Raw genomic sequence first — 23,462 nt, forward strand, 5'->3', positions numbered from 1 at the left:
AGGCTGCAGATGCATCCGCATCCCAGGGTTACCGACCTGCAGCTTGGCGTGCTCTTCCAGCAAGCGGTCATACTCCACCGTCAGGTTCTCAGACTGCTTCTTCATAGCCCTCACGTCACTCTCTGACTTCTGGAGGGCTGACACACACATTTTACCAAATTAATATTAAATCCTTCACAACAAATCATTACGTTTCTACGATAAAACTGTATAATAGTCATAATTTGGAGGATGCAGCAATGTAGCATGTGATATGACCACTTCTTAAAATCCATCTAAGGCAGAAAAATATTCACTACAAACATTTCAAAATGCATACACTTGGTTACATCATCACTTTCCCCCAATAGTGCACGTTAGCTGCCGCTCCTGGCTCCTCTTACTGCCCATACCTTTTTTAGTGGTGTCCAGCTCTTCCTTCAGCTTCTTCACATCTTCCTTCAAAGCCTTGTTCTGTTCCTCCACTCCTCCTCCAGCCTTCTTGCCCAGCTCAGGAACAGGGATCCCAGCCTCACGCAGTTTCTGTGGTAAAATGCGTAGCCATTAGCCTGGCAACTAACTTTCACTCACTCGCTCTCAGGGTGAACAGTTTTCCTACAAAACTTTCCCAGAAGCTCCTCAAACAGGAGATTTTCTTGCACACCGGTGTGGGATCGGACATCACTGTAACCGTGGGATGGTCTGATATTGCCTACCTCAATTATGTATTTTTTCCTCAGACACATTGTGTCACTGAATACAGCATTACATCATCAAGCTGAGCCGACACAGTGACCATAAAATCATGCATTTTTGACCCATAAGCCATCTGCTGAGCGCTATTTTTGGAGGAGAATCAAAAGTCCGCTGCTATTCTGTTTTTCTGGCTTCTCTTTCTGAGTAACCTTATGATACCAAATGATACCGCTTGTGTAACACTTCTGGAAAAAAATTACCCATGACTTTCTGAAGTCTGTCTATAATCTCTTCTACAGAGACCTTCAGTGCGCATTTTAACACAATCGCATCAATTTCTCTCATTTACTTTCACAAAATTGCCCAGCTTTACTTGTTAAAGGTGATAGACACAAATAAGAGTGACTGAGGAACAGTTAAGTATCTTAAGCGATACCATTTTCTGTTAAACATGTCCAGTCAAACTCCATGCGGTTCATGCAAACAAACCCAATTCTGCACTGGTTAGAACTGCGGCGTAGCTCACTGGAGCCTCAGCTGTCCGCAGTTTGCTCAGCCCAAAACCAAACAGGCTCCAGGGCTACCTGTCAGTTACCAGAGCAGCAGTATAATACAGTGGAAAGTCAGTCTATGGTCTACAGCGAAACACTCAATTCTAGTTTCCACGTCCACCCACCCTAATGAAAAGTAAAAAGGTGCTGCGTGTGACAAAGAAAACGTCATAAAGGCCAAACGATTTTGTAATAAATCACTGAAGTAAAATAGACAATGAACCTGGCAACAGAAATCTCTCATCTGGAATAGAGAGAGTGAAACATCATGTTCATAAACTAGCTGCCCGTCACCCTATTTGAGAGTCTGGCAGACAGCAGCCAGAGAAAAGGCAAAACAAACAGCGTGACGACCAGGCTCTAATACTGGCATATTATTCCAGGGTTTTTGACTTTCCCATGGTGGTATCCAAACACATCAGGGTGGTAGAAACTCCATTTTGATGTTTGCACAATACAGAGAAGCATAAACAGTTATCATGCAAAAGCGTTACATCACAACTGACAACCTTTAGGTAAAGGAGACATTTTTATATATATTTATATACTATGTATATTATATGTATAATATGTATATTATTTATACACACACACTTCATATATCTACCGTACCAGTGATTCAATGCAATAAACCAACCACATTTTATGCAGATTTTTGTAATATTACACAGTGCTGATTTTGACTGGTGCCAGGGATATTTTCTGACAAAAACCAAGGTCATGAACAATGAACGAGGTTTCAGCAAAATAATTTTTAAATCATCCCAGTACCTTGTACCACGGACTAACTAACGGTTGGCAGATGATTAGGTCATGTTGTTTGCTACAGAATCCATCCAAAGCTTAAGCCACTGCTGACGTGCTTCATCAAAGACTCACTTCAGCATAGTACCAGATTCCACACCCAGTGCCAATTCCGTTTGGCAGCCTCCAAGTGCTTACATTTGTCGACTGTTCACAATAAACGCTTCTGGAAACCTTTCCACTGGCAACCTGTTGGCAGAAGACTTATGTCCAGATGCAATCAATACTGCAATTCTCTAGCTATGACACTTGGATTTCTCTTCAAGTTCCACCTAAAAAAAATCCTCGTTATTGTATGTTGGGAAAGACAGATGTACATCTGTTCTGGTTATTATAAGTTTCTAAATATTGCCCTAATAATGGTAAATGGTTTCATTGTTTATCCATCTTTGGTGCCTGTTGCCAGATCTAAGAAGGTCAGCGGCCATGCGTTCTCCTTCCATTTGAGAGTCCCTTTCATTTCCCCTCACTGCTGCCAGAGGGTTAGGGATGTGAATCCCACCCTGACATGTGCCTTCCCTGATGTTCTGACATCCCATCCGGGGTGAAGTCAGGCCTAGTCTCCTATGCTACCTGGGAGAGGCTCCAGGTCTCCTGCTGCATCACCAGATGGATGGATAGTGACAAACGACCAAGGTGAGCATAGGGCAGAACAGACACAAGTGTGATCATAGGGCAGAAAACTAAAGAAGGAAAACCAATGAAATAAATGATTTATATATAATTTTATCTGGATTATTCAAGGTTCCAATTTTTACATTTCTCTCTGAATAATAATTTTTGGAATCAATGTTCATCACACACACACACACACACACACACACACACACACACACACACACACACACACAATATATATACATTTATATAAATGATACAGAAAAGCAGTATACTTGAGAATAGAACACTTGTTTGCCTATTCAATATTCCTAAAGATAACCTGAGCAGCAGATGGCTGTGGAAATGACAAAATTGAGTCATGAATTAAAAACAGTAATTTATAAAACTAGCTTTCAAAAACATAACATTATTTTTGTCTCTATGCGTACTTTCATTAGAAGTAAATGCTGAAATTAGACAGTATTAACACCAGACTTGTTATCCCAAAGGACCAAACAGTCCACTTGCTGTCCCAAATCTAGTCATATTTACACAGAAAGTATGCAGTTCACATTTTCGCTCAGGTCAGACTATGGTAAACATCATCATTCATCAACTTTTCTTTATGTTAAAAAGTTTCAGGCCTTTCTATAGCCCTCTACACACCCAAAAATGATGAACATTGACGTCTTTCATGCCTGAGCTGTTTACAGTCAAGCAAGGTTAGAGTTTTCCTGAGGGAGGAAGGAGCCGACTATCTGGTTCACCATCAGTCTGCCCCTCCTCTCCAAGGCCATTTCATAACCAATCAAGCCTAACCTACTTAAAAGCAAGCGCCTATTAGAAGAAAATCCAAAGGAAGGACAAAAGCCTCCAGGAGTTATAAATAGCTCTTCCAGTTTTTGTCTAATACAGATAGCACCATATATTAAACCAGAAACTAAAAGTTACCTTTTTTGGGACACAGCTTTTTGTTTATATACACCAAAGAACCAAAACATTATGACCATCCGCACGCGAAGCGAATAATGTTGGCTACCCGGTAAAAACAGTGCGTGTCACTGTCTGGGATACACTACAAGGCAAGTTAGCATTCAATACTCATAGCCAGCATATTGAATGCAGAAGATATGGACAGGGATAAAGACCGAAGTGACTCTGACAAATGTCAAATCATCATGGCCAGACGACTGGGTCAGAGCATCTTGGAAACAGCCATGGTGAAAGCCTAGAGAGAGCGGTCAGAGGTGGCAAAGAACCGTAAACCGGCGACAGGGTGCCGAGTGCTCAACACAAAGCCCTGCATCATGTGGACAGCCAGCAAGTTTGATCTACAGCTACACAGCCCCATACAAGGGATGTGACTGAGCACCTCACCCCTTGTTCATTGGAGTATATGTGAATATGAATGTGGGTATAATTACTAGGGCTGGGTAGGGCTGTCGCGATATAACCGCAATTATGCGGCACATGCACGATAATCACCAGGCTTTTGATGACGGGTGAAACATTTGTCAGGATGCCAGCTTTGATACTATACAGACGATTACTTACGCCCACAATTTGGTCAGCAGATTAGCAGGGCAGCTAATATATTGACGTGAACTGACTCCCAACAGTTAGGAGTCTGTACACATTCGGTGTATCCTTATGCCTATTAAGTTCAGTTGCGGAGCACATCACATGCTACTGTTGTAGTAAATCATAGAAGCAATAAACACTTTAGTGGCGGAGAAGAAGGTGGTGAAGTAAGAACAGGGTTCCCCCAGTTCTGGCAGAATAAATTTCCATGACTTTTCCAAAACTTTTCCAGTACTACAAGAAAATTTTCCAAAACCCACAAGTTTGCTTTGATTTGACAATCACGCAGTTTCAAATAGTAATTGTCCTGCCCCGATCGTCCGCTCCTCCCGTGTGCCACGACCCATTGTTAACCTCGTGTGGAATCCCAGTGTGATCGGCTGTTTCTGGTTGTCGTCATTAGTCCTCTGTATTTAGTCCGCGTTTCAGTTTGTTTCCCCAGTTCGGTCATTGTAATGTCACTGTTTTCTTTTCTTTTTTTTTTTTTAAACAATTATTAAACCCCGTGTATTTTTAAAGAATTCAACATGAATACGCAATGTATATTATGCACTCAAAATGGTCAAGATACAGTTGCAAGTATTATAAATGGTCATCTAAAATATTTAAAAATGGTAACAGAAAGCATTTGACATTTGCTTTTATTTAATTTCAGTCAGTTTTGGCAACAATATTTATAGTTTTAGTTTAGTTTAGCTTTTGTCGCTCATTTAATTACAGTTTACGAAAAAGGTTTTACTATCAGTTTTTAACGATAACCCTGATAAGACGCAACAGCAGAAGACGCCGATAGTTTGTTTGTTGCTGGGTTGTTTTTCTGCCTCTGTCTCATACGTCTTCAGATTGAAACTGGAACCCCTAATTATTGGTATCTGACTGTAAACTGTCGTATTCTGTATGGTCTACTGGATGGCAATGCATCAAGTGGCACAAAGTTTGCCATTTTTCCAGTTTTAGTTGGCACGAGTTTGTTTACAGTACACAGCACCACTGTGTTGTGTGCCAGACTTTAAATTGCCAAAGTACAGCACACGCAACCAAGGTCTTTGTGCCTTACCTACAATATCTCATTTTTAAAAATATGGTGTAGATGGTGAAGAAAGCAACAGCTCAGCAACACCTGAAGTTTCCTCTGAGGGAGCGCCGATCTCTCCCATGACTCACGGATATTACTATACCAGCCTGCGGCACACTCTGCTAATTCAACTTTGCTGCGCATTTGTTGGGTATCAGTTGTCCTTCGAAAGACTTCAGTATGATTGGTTGGAACGGCATTAGTTTCGCCAATGTACAAATAGTGTTCAATTAAGAAAATTAATTCCAATATTAAAATTATATGTACCTTATGACTGGTAGAGGCAAACGGAGTCAAAAACAGGAAACTGATCAATAAAATTCAAATACGTGCAAAAAAAATAAAAAATAAAACCATAACTGGAAAAGCCGCGATCTCAAATACGCAAAATCTGTGCGGAAACGAATGTTTACCAAGGTAGTTAACTATTGACTTCCACTCGTACATTTCTGTTAGCGCGTTGCGGAACGAAGTGGGGGAAAAAATGAGCAAGGCTAGTTTCCAAAACTTTTCCTCTCTATACAAGAATTCCAAAACTTATCCAGGGCCTGGAAAAATTATTTCAAAATTACAAAACTTCTCCAGGTTTTCCATGACCGTGGGTATCCTGTAAGAAGATGTTGGTGGTGTGGTGATACTTGTTGCAATTTAAATTCTGACATGTTTATTAAACATAAGGAAATGCCACATTTATACAGATTACTAAATTTTCGGCATCACAAAACGCATCTCTAATATTTTAGGCACACTACTAATCTACTTACCAAAGAACATATTTGGAGAAAATGGTTTTTACAAAAAGGAAAAAAAAAACACACATTGAATTTCAGCAACAAATGACAAATTTTAACATACCTAAAAAGTTAAGGCAATAACAATTGCTCTATACAAAAAACACCAATCACTTTTTTTTAAAAAAAGTTTTTGAAAATTACCCACTTAAATATTTAATGGTTTAACTTAAAACTTGTACAGATTATTCATTTCCAACAAAAAAAAATCTACTTACAAATAAGTACAAGCTGAATTTCAATGCTTTCAAAAAGCCTCAATAAACAGACGAGAAGAGAGGGAACTAGATTATAAGTAGGGATGTTAAACTTTTCGTAAATCAGACATCTTCACGATTAATGGCATATAATCGCATGCACTCAAGCTGATCGAAACACTATTTAATCCCACCAACGTGATTGATCTAAATTCCTAAATCTATTTGGCAAATTGGTCCAAAAAGTGAAGTCTGAGAACTGAACACACACACATAACATAAAAAAAGCTTTAGATCTTTACGGTATAAGCCTTCGATAAAATAAATCTAATATTGCAAACAATATTTTTTATCCTGTGCATGCCTGTCTGGTATTTTTTATTATTTTTTTTTTTTTTAAACCAAAAGAAACAAGTAAAACCAGCTTCCCTGTGAGACACCAACTGAACGGTTTGGTTTTACCTTCTGGGATTCTGAGCAACAGTCACGTTGTTTACAAAAAAGAATTCTCCCATTTGGGTACCAAAGTATTGCATGCGTAATGTGATCAAGTTAAAAACATCATGACTTCAAAATTAACGCACGACAATACATTTATTCAATACATTTCCCTGCCCTAATAATTATATACAGTACGTACACACACACACACACACACACACACACACACACACACACACACACACACACACACACACACACACACACACCTAGGTTAATGAATTGGAAACAAGTCAATGTGTCAAACCATTGACAATCTCTGAAGGAGGCGCTGTTAACCATTATGCGTACACTGACCCTCTAGTCTCAATGTCTACCTACTTTCTTTTGGTATAAAAAAGGAAAGAATTAGGGATGCTGACCACAGCTCACTTAATGCCTGATTCCGTGTGCACACAACAGATAGCAGCTCTGCCTGAAGTTCATCTATTAATTTCTTTAAAATTAACAGTATTCTGCACTTTTGTATTATCCTTGTGCTCAATCTCCATTTCCATTGGGGACAGACAGATGTACCTTTATTCATATGACATTATGCCTGATTAGTGTAATAGGTCTGCATGTCATAAGGCTGCATGAGGCCGTCTTTATTAACACCTCACCTTTCATCAACATGATGATAAACGCCAGGTTTATCATCATCAGAAATTGGAGGGGAAGATCTCTGGCATCATGGGAGAAATCACACAACTGGGCTTCTAATCAAATCATGCTATCACACATGCTATCACTGGCTACGCTAACTGGTTTAACAGGAAGAGCACTCAAAGCTACACCTAAGACATTCACACTAATGCAATGCCAGAAACCACTGCCACGGTGGCTGTTACTGGGCCAGAGTAAGGATCACATGTGCGGTCTCTGGTTTCACAGGAGATGTGCTCATGCCACAGGTTCCATGCTGGGGTATGAGTCTCTCCTCAGGGCCACGTGACAGCCACGGAGGGGTCTCCATAAGGTCCGAAGAAGCAGACAGAACATCTTTCTGAGACCTGAGGGGAGGGGTCCCCCTGCGAGAGCACAGATGGTAAGAGCACTAGTCCACCCTTGTGAAGGACACTGGCATGATTATGATACTGGTACTGGGTCCCACAGTGAAGCGTTTCCAAAAAAAGCTACATTCCTCAGTACATGCGTGGCTGTACCCACCTCAGTGGGCAGTCCTTCAAGCAGCATGGGTGTCAGTGAAACCAGGAGATTACAGAAGAGTCAAAGCTCATGGTGCGCTTACAGGACTCAAACAGCTGCCCTGCCCTGCCCTGCTCTCTAACCCCTGAGTTTCCTCAAATTTCAGCACACCGACAGCTGCTCCGGAAGATACTCTTGGTAGCTACCCCAAAAGATATTGGACTTCTCTCTGGAAATAGCAGTATTTGAAACTGAAGCCCAAACCAATACAATGATAGAAGAGAGGCAATAAATGCTGTGCATCTTTCACACCAGATAATGTCACCAAGACAGCTCAACCCAATTAATCCCACCCGTTACGCTGGGAACAGTTGTGTTAACAGGGTACGTCTAGGTGCTACGCCCACCATACCGGGGGATCATCTGCCGTGACTTTTGTCAGAGTAACTCACACGTATGGCAGATGTCTTCATATGCCCCAATGTGGACAGATAGACGTAGATATTGTAACTAATGCTGCCCATCAGTGAGGATAGAGGCATATCGCTCACTATGTAGCCCAAGCCACACCTATCTGCCATGTCATTTTATTGCAATAACCACAGCGGCAGGACAGAGGGTGAAGTATATCTGCGGGGAGATGAGGCCTCTTGTCTGGAGGTCCTAGTGTAACCCTCCTCTGTGCGACTTCCTGAGCCCTACAATTTGCCCTCATCTGTGAAGCTGACTACTGAGCATAAAGGGAACCTCTGTTTAATGTCTTGGAGGACACCTGCTGCCTTGAGGTCCGAGTCTCTCCCCAGTGGACTGTAAACTGAAGTCATTAAACCTCATGCCTTCTGTTCAACGCAAACACCAGAAAATTACAACACAGCTAAAGGCTGAAACTGTCCAGACACTTTCACCCCCACAAGTACTAACATGGTGGTAATTTTTATAGTAGGTGAGCAGGATATCTGTCTCCCAATTGTACCAGATGGCCACACTGCAGAAAATTCCACTGAAATTCACCGCATCGGTTTCAAGTCAGAACAACTGTGGTCAGCTGTAGGATGAGGCTCTAGCAGTGTGCTGGGCTCCCAGTTGCAGTTACCATCCCAGTTGAGTGTTGACCCCCCCCGACAGGCATGAGTAACTGCAGCATGTGCACACCGAATGTCGTGTAGAACAGTCCAAACACGCTGACCTTTGCGCAGGAAGGCCAGCATCTTAAATGACATGACCAAAGACGCCTTAACCGTACCCCGTGCGTATTCCATTGCGCTATTTCTCCGAGGAATCTCATGTGTCTTGGACTCCATTTTTGAGGCAAGACGTCGTATCTAATTATGGATATCACTTCGTTTCTTTCAGCTTGGCATCCAGCCAATCAATCCACCACCTTGCAGGAAGTTTCAGGTTGCAAGGAACAATAAATTTACTCAGTTTCTTTTTCTCAAAAGGTCAGAAATTGTGGGTATGGTTCTGCTAATTCAATAACCTCTAATTAGCAAAGCTAACTTTTTCATTAGCGTATTAGTGTTTCCGCAAACTTTGAAAACCATTAGCGGTTGGCTGACTATGTATAACACAAGAGACGATGAGGCAATGACTTGTCAGATCTACGGTTGTCTGTACTAATTGTACAGTGAATGAAGATAAAGTCAATTTAAAACTGAGGTATATTGAGCTAAGAGGTCTGTATCATGAAGCTGGACTTTTTGGATTTAAGGTACCCTAGTTTAAATGGACTTTATCTTCATTAACTTACACTTAACCTAGACTACCTTAAATCTGACAAGGTATCAGTCTAAGCAAGAAATCCTGCTTCGTGATACAGTACCCAGTTGTATTTTCCAAGTCCTGACTGACAGAGCAATAGACCAATAAAGAGCCAAGAGCCTCCATCCTAATTCTGGGTATAGGGCGCCATGTTTGTAGTCCTCAAGCAGCTTCACGGACGGCTTTGTATTTGTGCTTTATTGGTTTAGCATTATTGAATGAAACGTTGGAGCAGATCAGCGGTAAAAGGTAACTTTCTGGTTGGCTGTGCCCACCACTGAAGGTCAGTGGGGGGGGGGGGGGGGGGTCACTATGGAGTGAAGAGATCTGGGGTCCGCAGACTGCTGGACCCACTGCCTTGTTCCCGAAGGCAAATGATAGGACTCTGCCCTCCACATTTTTGGCCACATTATGCCGAGGTTAGTAACATGGGCCTGACCAGAGTCTTATTCCAGGAATGATTCCTCTTTCATCCTCACTACTGGCATCAACATTATATCTTTTCAAGGTGGTAGCAAGTCATCAGAGAAGAGGAAGGAAAATGTAATCCTATGCAGCCCTGTTCATTCTGGCCTTATTTATGGGTCATCAGAATATTCTGGTGCATGTGTTTACTGCGGCTCCTCGTGTGTCTGTAATAAAGGCGCGGGGTACACTGCGGATCCAGCTGTTACCTCCTGCAGCTTGTCGTTCTCCTCCATGTACTTCCTGGCTGCGTCGCTGGCTCCCTCCGCCTGCTTCTTGAAGGCCTCGTTGGACGCCATCATGGTGGCCTGCTGCGACAGCAGGGTGACCAAGCGCCTCAGGAGCCTGGGGGAAACAAAAGCGAGGCCGTCTCAGAGTGCTCGTCAGGGGCACCGGCTTCCAGGCGACGCCAGGCCGAGACGCCAGGCCCAAGGTCTCAGTCCTGAGGCTCCCTTTCCCTGCAGTGCAGAAGCCTGCGACTGAGCTGCTATGGCAGGAGAAGGTTCAGTAGCAGCTGCTATGGCCAAAAGATAAGACTGGAGTACAGCAAAGCAAACTTTGTCTTAAAGGGAACATACCCAACCCGTGACCACAATGGTGTGGGGGGGGGGGGGAAGACTTCATTTTCTGGAAACACAGCAAGTTTCATGAGTAACGTCCACGACCATTTCCACGGGGATGTTTATCACAGACCAAATATAGCTCATCGTCCCAGGTCATCGTTCTTCATATGCAGAATATGATTAAATACTTGTGCTGCACTCCATAGGCACAATGTGTCCTATACTGGGTGTGTGTGTGTGGCGGGGGGTTCTAATCATCATTAACCCCGAGTTTATCAGCATATGTACTGAACTGAAAATGACTATCGATACCAGCACTGTGCAAGTCACGCAGCGCATAGTTGCTCTGCACAACAAGACTCTTGGACGCCCCCACAGGAAGTCACTCACACCGCCCCCCCAGCAGAGTTGAATTCCCAGCAGCCATTCGCATGCCGCAGTCTGCTGCACGTAGTGCACGGTGTCGGGGCTAAACATACGCTCCCCAAGCGCAGGACGGCTGCTGGCCAATATGACATTTACCGCAGCTGGACACCTAGGCAGGTGAGGCACATGAACTTTGAGACAAACCTGTAATGCAAAGCATCCCCCCCCAATTTCTAAATATAACAGTCCCTGCCGGGTGCACGGTCACATGGGACTCTCACCCTCATACACGCAGCTGTCCGGCTGAGCAGAGGGCCACCATCGGGGTAGGGGTAGTACCCAGCCACAGGGCTATTAATAGGGTGCCATTCAAAGAGAGAAGGCTGGGACCCTGTATGGAAAAAATATGCAAGCTGGGTACACAAGATGGGGGGGCCTGGAAACATAGTACTCAAAGCACCACACAGCGCTCCCCCAATCCAGCATGCTGGCTTTCACGCTTCCGACAAAACTTGTGAATGGAAAATGTCCCATGACCCACCAGTACGTCCTTTTCAAGAACACTGCAAAGCCCACGGAGATTAGCAGGATCCCGGGCGGCAAAATCTGAGTGGATGAGAAGAGCTCACAACAGGAGGCAAAACCAATGAGGTCTATAGATAATATAATAATTTTAGCAGTTGGGAAATACCGCTATAGGTCTTTATTACATAGCTGGATTAGTGGTACAGAAAATGGATGATGGATGAACAACTTCATAGGAGAATCACTGTACCTGAATTTGGGTGCTTAAAGAACATTTAAATGGGTGAACGATTACAGATCAAGCCAGCAATCATTCAATAGCATGGCGTTAATTGATCTTAGCGAACTTGGGCTGCCAATGCGGCCTGTAAGGAAAGATCTGGCTAACAGGAACACCCATGCAAGTATGCTATTCACTGATTTCAGGTCAACCTTTAAAGCTATTACACCAAGCACACTCTGGGAGCTGGGATTCAACAGCTCCATCTGGAACCCACAGTCCCTAAGAAGCAGAACCCAGGTGTCAAACCAGGAATAAAACCTCATTGTCAACATGGAGACTCCCAACCATCACCAGTAATGGTTCTCCAGGGGAAACTGTTAATGGTTTCAGGTTCCTTAGCCTCCAGATCTGAGACAGAACAAAGTGGAGAGAGCTCCAAGGCCTGTGAGCTCCTGTGAGTGGAGTGACGGACAAGCAAGTCAATTACCAACATGATACCACTGGAGATGTCCTCACCAACAGTACTACATTATGGCAGAGTGACAGCTCAAAACAGAGGAGGCCATACAGAAAGTTGTGAGTTTGGCCGTCCATCAATTGGATACACAGTGGTACCTCGGTTCTCGAACTTAATCCGTTCCGGACTACGGATCGAATCCTAAAAAGTTTGATTTCTGATCAAATTTTTCCCATAAGAAATAATGGAAAACCAATTAATTGGTTCCCAGCAACCCCAAAATTACACCTAAAAATGTGTTGTTTTTTTTAAAGCATTTAAAACACAAAATAAACAGGATAAAACAAGAAAAGCATTTTTTTCTTAATGGCTTCCAAAACGATAAAGATCTTATCCCAACATCACCCCTGTCCTGCCCTGATCGTCCGCTCCTTCCATGTGCCACGCCCCCTCTTTAACCTCGTGTGGGATCCCCATGTGATCAGCTGTTTCTGGTTGTTGTCATTAGTCCTCTGTATTAAGTCCGCGTTTCAGTTGGTTTCCCCAGTCCGGTCATTGGGTGCGTTTGACTTGCTTACAGCGCTGGCTTAAAGCAACGCATCCTGATCCTGACGCAATGCATTACAGTCAGATGCACTGCGACCTCTCATCCGGCTGCACAAACTGGAACCGCCTCCGTGACAACACACCTTTGCCCTTATTGGCTGAAGAGTTTAGTTACACGCATGATGTTTGTATCCCAGGCAGTTCCGATGCGTAATCTGCTATTTCTCCCGAATATCACGTAAAGCAGTGAGAACTGGTTCTCAGTTAATTTACCTGGTAAAATAAAGTTTAAATAAATGACATAAATGCTCTAATAGTACACGTAAGTTAGTGGTTTATTTATTGTTAGTTACTTTAATGTTGCGCTGCTTTATTTGGTTAATTGTCCAATCTGTGAAGAAGGCATTCAAGTAAGAATTTCATTGTAGTATGACTCATTTCCTGGCGCGTACAATTTATATTAGGTCAGCGATCACGGTTCGACTTCTGATATTCAGATCGAGTTCTAGGTCAAACTGATTAGTTCGGCTTTCAAGAAATTGGAGTTCTAGTGAGTTTGAGAACCGAGGTACCACTGTACATCACTGTTTTTTATTGTATCACCGCAGCAAAGTAACATTACAATATTATGTTACAGGACCCAAACCAACCTGGCCACAAATTCTTCTTACTCCTAGAGTCTGGATTTACAAAAAGCTTCCTCCCTCTAGCTGTCCACACCAACAATAGCCAAATCTGGCCTGCTGCAATATTACTTGCACCCACACTTAGCCTAACTTGTTACGTCTAAGTGTTACTTGTTTTCACTGCATGTCTGCTGTTTACATGTCAATCCATCTCCTGCTCAAGGTCAGGGGGAGGGCAGCAGAATGCCTAACAGGGGAAGTTCAAGCCCAGAAAGTAAAAATCCAGACAATGATTTTGTTTCAACCACCTAGTTCCGTACTCTGAAGGTGACTTCATACTCAACTGGTTGGTTGAAACAAAGTCTTGGTCTGGATTTTTACATTCTGGACCTGAACTTTCCACCTCTACAACATGTCAATGATTTCAGCACACGCTGCATGGGAGTGTGCTGGGTGAACGATTTAAGAGACAAGCCAGCAATCATTCAATAGCATGGCGATAATTGATCTTGGCCAACTTGGGCTGCCAAAGCGGCCTGTAAGGAAAGATCTGGCTAACAGGAACACCCATGCAAGTATTTCAGGTCAACCTTTAAAGCCATCACACAAAGCACATTCTGGGAGCTGGGGCGGAGCTGAGGCACACTAGATGAGATGCCAGGTCAAAGGACACACACAATCATTTACAGATGGCCTTTAGCGCAAGTACAGATCTTTGGATTGTGTGAGGTAATTAAAAGTACTAGGAAGAAACTTGCACAACACAGAGAAAATGCTCTTCAAACTTGATCTCTGGGGGTGTGAGGCAACAGTGCTAACCACAGGGCCACCCTAGCATCATTCATTCCTTTGTACATTGTTCTTTGCACTGGATGTGGCTGAATTAGCAAGCAGATTGAAGACCAATAAAATATCTTGAAACCTGATACAAAACATATTCATAGATGATTGTTGGCACTCACAAAGTAGGTCTGCCTAGTGATCCAGGAAAAAAAAAAAGGAGAAAAAAAAAAAAGGTATCAGTACTGCAATTGATCAGAAAACTCAGACTCCTTGTCACGACTGTCTATATTCAATCTGTTACAAATGCCCCCTTTAATACACACCACTGCCACCTGTATTCTTTATTGAAACGGCCCTCTGTGCAAACTCGTCTTAACATTTCTTGGGTTACGCTCATCTATAAAACACCTTTTGGCTTGTTATTTACAGACAGGCCACATATAATACTCTGTCATCCTCTTATATTAGAATATAGTCTCCTAAAAGTAGCACTTTCTCTGGTCTGTTATTTCAATCTGTTGCTACCAATGACTGGAATGCATTACAGAAAGCTATGAAACTGTTTAGTTTATTCTTTTTTTCAGTTTTCGTTTTGTTTTAAGTGCTTTCTGGCACTTGCCAGGCTGTCACTGTAAATAAGAAACTGTTCTTAATGCTTTGCCTGGTAAAATAAAGGTTAATGAATGAAAATGAATATTTTGAAACTTTGCATTGATTTCTTAATCTATTTCTGTACCGTTTATCACCGACAGATGGCAGTAGTTAAATGTTACATTTTAGAAACTTTTGATTTGCTGATTAAAATTACGCTGTTTATCTAGCCTACGTTAAGCACACTACAATGCAAAATGGACTGCAGAGTCTGAGATATTAAAGTACTAAATGAGTAAAGAACTCAAAGTGTGTCATTCTATGTTTTCTCCCTCACACTTGCAGTTTTAAAAACAAATGTTAACTTTATTTTTGCACAATGAGAGGAGTTGAACTGTGCAACGACTTCATTTCAGATACCAACACATCCTTGGTAGTTGAAGGCTGTTAATTCAATTTCGTCTTTTAAATGTTAGTAGTTCTGCCATTTCAGCATTACAGTATTATTCATTAGGATATGTGTGGCTGTTTTTTTTTTTTTTTGGAAATAGTGTCCAGCAACGATGTAAAAGTGAAATGCGAGTAGATTAATACCAGAAAGCTAGTTATTAGAGTCTGAAATAGAGAAAACTTGGCAGCAACGTCAGTAATGCTATGAAACATGAGATTCACTAGAAATGGGTTTGAAGACTCCTCCTTCATCAAAATATATATCTTAAGGACAAGCCCCTCACCTCACAAAGAGAGGATGCAACTTGTGAGAATCTACTGCTGCAAGCTAGATGACATGCATGAGACCTTTCGACAGATTCTTGTTGGAACCTTCCATGCTTCATTCACAATTAAGCTCTGACGCTGTTTCAACATATTGCTAAAATTTTAATTAAACCAAACCAGCAAAATTCTGCATCGGTGCCACATCAAGATGACTAAAGGGTCTCAATTTGGCGTTACCCTTCCGAATGCGATTCTGTTGGCTGGGAACATGTGAAAACTCAAATGACAAATTCCAGGTTCCACTACAGAGAAATTGCACATGCTCTCCCAGATTGTACAGCTGGGTCCTCCAGGGTACCTCGAGCAGGCAGACGTTACTGCGTTTTGGTGTTTTCTGGTAAGCTGATGGACTGGCCCAAGTATAAGTGAGCTTGAGGTTTTCCACCAGTGAAACAGCTGCCATCCCTGAATGACACAGACTGATGGAACCCAGAAAGTAGGCCAGCACAATACATGGTGTTAATATCAACACTGCATGTTATACACAGAAAATTGTTATATTTCAAGGACTGAGCTAGTCAACTGGATTGAAACCAACTAATGTTATGCTTAAGTTACACCAAAACATTTTTACTCCGTCACAGAAAACAAAAAATTTAGCAAGATTTCCCTTTCAGGATTATCTAGTACATGTAACAAGATCAGCGCAAAGTTTACTGCCGATGCTTTTGTGCAAGCTCTGCTCACTCTGAGCCATTCATAATCATTTCATTCTTGCCGTTTGACTCACTCCAGACAATGTGGCGCATTTGTGAGAAATTTAACAAAAATGAGTGAGGAGGAGAAAAGTGAACAAGAACAGATCACCGAAAGACATGTCTTCAACTGCATGGAAATATTTTGGATTCCACAGAGATAATATTGAGCAAAAGCAAGAAATTTGCCAGTAATGCTGTGTTTCAACACATCTGCAGCAACACCACCAGTTTACTTTGAGTAAATTTTGAACTCTTTTTTAAAATTTACAAATATTCCAAATATTGGATTACAAAAATATTACTGTGATGCACATTTTTTCTAATATAGTGCAACCAAAATGGAAGCTGTTTACTCATTATGTGGGATTCAAAAGAAAAATTAAAAGATTTCTTAACCAAGACTAACATACTCTACAGCAGGGGTGTGTAACTTTGTTCCTATCAAAGGATATTAAAATTTTTATAACATCCTTCAAGGCAAAAACACTGTATGGATTTTTAACTAAATAGACTACATGAAAAGATTCGTGGTAGACTGTGGTTGATTGTGTCGTTCTTAAAGCCACGACCGCTAGATGGCAGTGTTGTAACCTTTTTCTGCCATTTGATTCTTCCACTCCAACGTAACAATGCAGCGTCACCGACTTTGATCATCTGACTGGCATGAGATTTTGAATTCAAGACAAGTCTGCACGCTCAATTACATGTATGTAACAGTTTAATTACCTTGCAAATAGTCTGTAGGGTTTGCAAACTACCCTGATGCTTTTGATGCAGTTAATTTTAGATTTACAGTGATCCCTGCCTATCGCGGAAGATGCGTTCCAGACCCATCAGCGATAGGTGTTTTTTTTTTTTTTGTTTTGTTTTTTATAGTTTAATCCTTAAAAATACCCCTCCCACACACTTTAAGCACATGTAAATTTATTAAAGCAACACATATGATATGTGGATGTCGGGCTAAGGATATGTATATACATAATAAATTATGTAGTGTGTGTGTGTGTGTGTGTGTGTGTGTGTGTTCTTATATTCTTTTCATCCTTTTTGATGTAGCGTACCATCCATTCATTCAAGACATAATTGCGAGCGACGTCCACATAACACTGTCCTTCCTGAAGTATATCCAGGAGTTTTACCTTCTCCTGAATGGTTAAGATCTTTCTCTGGCGCTTAGGCTCACTACTACCAGAAGGCTTGGAAGATGCAGGACGCTTGGGAGCCATCGTAGGGCTTAAAACAAAACTAAAACAATCGGAGCACAAGCAAGGTGTGCGATACGCAGAGATCTGTGACGCATCGGGGAATAATCCGCGATATAGCGGGGGATCACTGTATATTGGAATAATACAGATTTGCCGTAAGATTTCTTTCATGAGCGTGAGAATCAGAAAACGTGAGTGTCACGCCAGATGCATGAGGGTTGGCAACCCTGACAACGTAAACGGAGATGGAAGTACGGTAAGGGTGCACCGCTAACGTTAGCATTAGCAAACCTAGCTGACTAGCGGTACTCCCCCCCCCCCCCCCCCTTACAAAAAGAAACATCATACCAGAATGTACCAGATCAACCAAGTAACTTCAAATTATTATACAGATATCCAGCATAAAAAATGACTTGTTCCCAATAATATTAAGGCAAGACAATAACAGAACAGAGAAATAAAATATCAAAAGAGGAATTTTACAAAAGGTACCAAGGGGCTACAAATTATAGTCTGGCAAAAGGGTTATGTTCTGAGCAGTGATTGTTCTGCTTTTCTAAACAGTTTATATACAAAGTTAGATCATTAGGAAAAGCATTTCTCTTTGGGGATTGTTTCACGAATGTTGCCAAAACAATGCTAACTAAAAAGGTTGTTTTTTTGTCCGTTAACATAACCACATGGAATAACATTGCAAGAAGGAAATCCCACATTCACAGAATTCCCAGCCAATCACATACATCCAACCACAACTTATGGACAATCGCAATTATAAAACAGATGGTCAGTCATCGCTATCTGACTAATAATGTTACTGTTGTGGTAAGTGCAAAGGCAGATCCCACTCTTCTGATTGCATAAAAAAAGTTAACTTTTTTTTTTTTTTTTAAACCCACGTTTCATGTATATGGTGGTGTGTTCTTTACACGACGGGTTTTCCTAAAACATTTAGTTTAGCTTACAGTGTCGCAAGCTAGAACCCTGGGTTCCTTTAAATCAGAGCTAGATAAGATTTTAACAACGCTGAGCTATTAGTTAAGTTCTCCCCAAATGAGCTTGATGGGCCGAATGGCCTCCACTTGTTTGTAAATTTCTTATGTTCTAATGTGTGTATAATCCCTGTGTCATAACACATATATCACCAGATTCTTGCCAATACACAGCCCTGCTATTTCATGTTATTTTTTTTTTGTCACATGGAAAAGAGTAACAGTTGCTTTTCTGTATTTATGAAACGCCTGATAGGTCGGCTCAAGCTGTCCTGTGGGTCACATACAGCCTGGAGGCTGGACTTTCACACTCCTGTGCAACAGAGGAACAAAGCGCAGACTAAGCAGATGCCAGCAGGGGTCAGTAGTGTACTCACAGGCAAAGGAGCAGAGCGAAGCCAGCAATGTACTCATTCCTCTGGGCCCTGAAGAGCTTCATGTGTATGTGCTCCACTGCCACTGGATTGTTGCTCAGGTCCACTTTTTCTGTCACGCTGTACTTGCGCACCTCCCTGAAAGCATCTGGGGGGGGGGGGGCAAGAAGCAGACAGGCATGAGATTGTGACATCACTGAAGGAGCCAGTGCCGACAGGCAGCAATCCCCCAACAATCCAGGGTCAAGGGTCAACTGTTACAGTTGATACTGTAAGGTTTCCATCCATATCTCTATGTACCTAAGACAAGAGACTCCAATACTGCTGGGCTCCGCCAGACAGAGAGGGGACAGAATCTACTGGTGACGAGATGACATCTGGGAAAATCGGCCTCACTCACCAATGAGTAAGAAGACCAGGATACCGATGGCCACCATGAAGTAGGTGTTGCCATAGGTCGTGATGGCTTTCACCAAACGCGACTTGAAGATCTTGTGCCATCTGGAAAGGAGACACAAAACCTTAATGACAGATTCACCACACAATATTCCCATCCACAGCAAAATGAGTCAGATACGGTTTAAATAGAAGGTCAATAAAAGGCTACTGAACAATTCATAAATTAGGTGCATCATCCACTACCAAGATTATAACAGCACAATGGATGAGTCAAACAAGGACTCACATCCAGGGGATGTCATTTCAAGTAAATAGGTCAGATGAGAATTAAACATTAAAAACAGCCTCGTGCTCCGGCTATGGTGATGCATTCCTTTCAGCAAACACAGAGATCCTGGGATCCAAGTTGACCACTGCACCTTCCAGTATATACTATAATCCCATAAAAGTTTACATCATGGGCTTACACTTAAAATAGTACTCAAATAGTTTTTTTCTGTGTCTTCTATGTTTAATATCCCACAACTTTAAACATTCAATCTGCTGAATTATGACTGACTGTAGTACATGTTCTCACCTCTGGGGGGAGATAAAGGGTACACAAAGCAGTAGTACAGCGAACACTTCGGCGTACAGGAAGGTGGCTACTGCCGTCCACTGGAGACTCATGCTAAATGCAGGAGATCCTGGTAAAGAGAGCAGAGACATTAATGGCTCGATGAACTCTGAGAAGCCTTGATGCTGGTAAACCCATTTAAAAGAGGTCCCTGAACTGCAAAGACCACCATTTCCATGACAACAGAATTGCGACACAAAATATTTCCAAACATCAGTAGAAAGAAAAAAAAAAAAACTCTAAGAATGAGGTGGAGGGTCATTGACATCTTGCTTAGAAACAATTCTATTTTTTGGTAAGTATTGCCTTAATTACCCTAAAAACTAAATTCAGTAAAAACATAATGAACTAAAATTATCAAACAGCACAAAAAAAATCCATTCCCTTACATCATTCATATTTTCACATAACATTACAACATAGCCCAAATAAAAATGTTCTACTTTTTATGCCGTTTTATGACTGGCCACCATTACTGTAGGACTAAGAATTTTCAGAGCATACAGTGGGAAATTGAGAGCAAATACAGAAGTAAAATTCACAGCCTGGTCATACATATGCATGCACCCTTCTGCAAACAAACAAAGCCTCAGGATTTTAAAAGAAAAGGGTACGTTGGCTGTTTTTTTCCTTGAACATGCAAACAAACATCTCCTAGTACAAGACAAGGGCAATATTCATGGCAAGTAACTGATAAATGAATTGACAGCCTAACAAGCTAAGAGAAAATCCATATCTTTTCATGAACAGCCCCTTCACATGCAGTTGGTTTATGAACAAGTGGCGACGGCACCCAAGATGGAGAACCATGCTTATCCCATTAAATGTCGTTCACACTCATGACGCGGCGATCACACAATATACAACAAAGACAAAAATTTCAGCTGTAATGAAAAGGTCTCCCACCAAACACAATGACTGCAAATACCATTATGGAAATTAACAGACAAGTACATCGGTCCATTCACATTAGACATGCATAATCAAACAGGGAGCAACTCATTTTAGTGAAAGAGTGTGCACAAAAAGTCAGCCGTCCATTTATTACCCCAAAGTAGGTACAACTGTGCGAGATTCTGGAGATAAGGTGGTGGGGCGGGGGGTATCAGGTCATGACAGGAAGCAAATAAAAATGACATAATTCTGAGACAGAAATTCATCAATTTACTACACGCCTAAAGACAGACAGATTGATATTCCCCACCAAGAAACCACAGCCCTGAAGGTGTGATGTCAAGCCAAAAGAGTCCACATTCAGCCACGGTAATGCTCTCTTTATTATATTTTTTTTTTTAAAAAATCATCCATCAAGTCTTCTTGAACAATGTGTATCCAACATATAACTTGCCTTTTTTAAAGCTTACCAAGACTCTTAAGGCAGTGTTTCCCAACCCGGTCCTTGGGGACCCCAGAAAGTTCACATTTTTGCTCCCTCCCAGCTCCCTTTATCACCTATCTGGAGTCCCGGAGAACTGGGTTGGAAAACACTGACATAAGTGATAATAGATGATGTTTGTTATATAGATATAGATTTATTTGGTATATTGTTCAAACGGATTGTAATGAGCAGCAAATACAGATCGCTATGAATACAGCAACCTCATTTCACTTTAAAATCACCTCATGAAGTTTTCCCATTAAAACTGCCTAAACAGGTTCAAATAAAAGTATATAATGTCATAAGAAACACATCCTGAAAATGCAGGGAAGCATTACACATCCTCATTTTAATGTTATCAATGCATTATGGAATGATATTTAAAAAGTAACACTGACAAAAATTCAACAAAAGGTAAAGAAAAGCATTTTAAAGGGGCAGAAAAAAGGCAATCTCCTCTTTTGTATTTCCGACAGCTGCTCCATCTTGGTGATCTTAACAGGCTTCATCATGATGAAAAGGCTTACATCTTTTTGAGCAATTCATTTTAGGGGGGAGGGGAGAGAATCACCACAAAAAGCAACTTTTTCCATTGAATAACTAACTGCTACATAAGTTTACTTGACAAGGGTTAAACCAGATAATGTAACTAATATAATGACATTCTGTCAATTACCCTACACACTCCCTTCTGCATAATAAGACTTGACAAAATAACTCATACTTGGGTCATACAGTAAACTAATTTTCTTTAGTAAATCATCTCAACAGTGAACAGTTTCTTCTTTTAACTACACACTTTACCCTACTTACATGAAGCACTTTAAATCAGACCAGCACGAGATTCAAATTTAAAGGATGAACCATTTAGTTGAGCAGGAAAACAGAGTCAGACTTTAACACATAAAACCCCTACCGTACTGGACGAGGCGACAAGAAAGTCCACTATTGCATTTCTCTGGACTCTTACCAGCAGACGGATTGCGATATATCGATTAGCAAATAGTACAGCATCATGATGTCAATGGCCAGGCATGTCGGCACAGTACATTTAATCAATTACAGTACAATAATCATATTAAACTCCCAGCCTATACGTTCAGGTAAAAAGACAAAACTTAAGTATTTCTGGACAAAATATTTGTGCTGAGTACCTGCACTTATTACACATTAAAACATGCCCGGGGTTATATTCATATACAAATTAAATGTTATCTTAAAAAAAAAAAAAAACACGGTCAAGTTCTTAGTTATACACATTCATAATATCGGCAGCAGCGCAGCATTAATGTTAACAGATAGAGGAGATGCGGACTGGCCGATTAACGCATGTAATTGGAAAACAAATTTGATTTTTGTATTTGTATTTGTTTAATGGTATACATCTGTACCACACGAGAGCCTTACATGCTAGACACCAACAATAGATCCCATTAAACATTAAGACTGTGCGAAAGTGAGGCTGCCCTTTACTTCATTATACTCCAGCACTAATAAATTGGAGCCAAAATACAGCTAACAAACTTAATTTTCACCACAGACATTGAGTTTTTTCCAAACCAATGCAAAACTGTCTACATCAAGCAGCTTTGTAGTGAATTAGCAGGATCACCCAGCAACATAATACAAAATACCTATTAAACAAAAAAGATTAGCTGGATATTTAGCCGTTTGGATTATTTTATAGTTGCTACAATCATAAACACTCTCCTTTCGTCAAGAAAAACGTGTCTCATGATGGCAGTAAGTAAATTAAAGCACATACCAGTATCGCCTCCGCACTGAATAAATCATATAATAGCACTTACTGTAGGTGTATGGCGAATGCAGACCACAACACGGCGACTATCGGTTTTCCAAAGTACACTATTTTTGTGGCTCTTTCAAATTGATTAAATAGTTCCTGTATGTAAACGCCAGCTCATCCAGCTGCAAGTGAACCCTGACCTCTGACCGGGTGACACAGGAAGAGGAAGCCGCTTTATTGTGCAGCGGAAGCCTCGAGCGCCGGACAGCCCGGGCGGAGGCTGCGGCTTTGCGGTCTGGCCTCCTTCTGGACTTGCTGCTGATTGTTCCGGCAGTCCGTACGCGGACAAATGTGCCGTGATAAAATAATAGCAATAAAAAACAAACAGTCTTTTTAAAAACCATGTCTGTGGTAAAAACGAAAAAATATAATCACAGTGTCCTTCAGAATTTTACATGCTGCTGACCTCT

At 41.4% G+C, this 23,462-nt stretch overlaps 1 protein-coding gene across 1 annotated transcript in view; it reads right to left on the reverse strand.

Annotated features, from left to right (window-relative positions):
- Positions 1-23,212, reverse strand: part of bcap31 (B cell receptor associated protein 31) — a 29,527-nt gene extending 6,315 nt beyond the window's left edge. The window contains exons 1-7 of the mRNA XM_072713042.1: positions 23,054-23,212; positions 19,829-19,937; positions 19,253-19,353; positions 18,856-19,000; positions 10,339-10,474; positions 393-522; positions 37-137 (exon numbers count right to left, since the gene is read on the reverse strand). Of these exons, the coding sequence (XP_072569143.1) occupies positions 37-137; positions 393-522; positions 10,339-10,474; positions 18,856-19,000; positions 19,253-19,353; positions 19,829-19,920 (705 nt within the window). The 5' untranslated portion in view covers positions 19,921-19,937; positions 23,054-23,212. The remainder of the gene's footprint in view (positions 1-36; positions 138-392; positions 523-10,338; positions 10,475-18,855; positions 19,001-19,252; positions 19,354-19,828; positions 19,938-23,053) is intronic.
- Between the last annotated feature and the right edge of the window lie 250 nt (positions 23,213-23,462).

This window comes from Paramormyrops kingsleyae, chromosome 6 (genome assembly GCF_048594095.1).
Source record: "Paramormyrops kingsleyae isolate MSU_618 chromosome 6, PKINGS_0.4, whole genome shotgun sequence".
NCBI classification, from domain to species: Eukaryota; Metazoa; Chordata; class Actinopteri; order Osteoglossiformes; family Mormyridae; genus Paramormyrops; species Paramormyrops kingsleyae.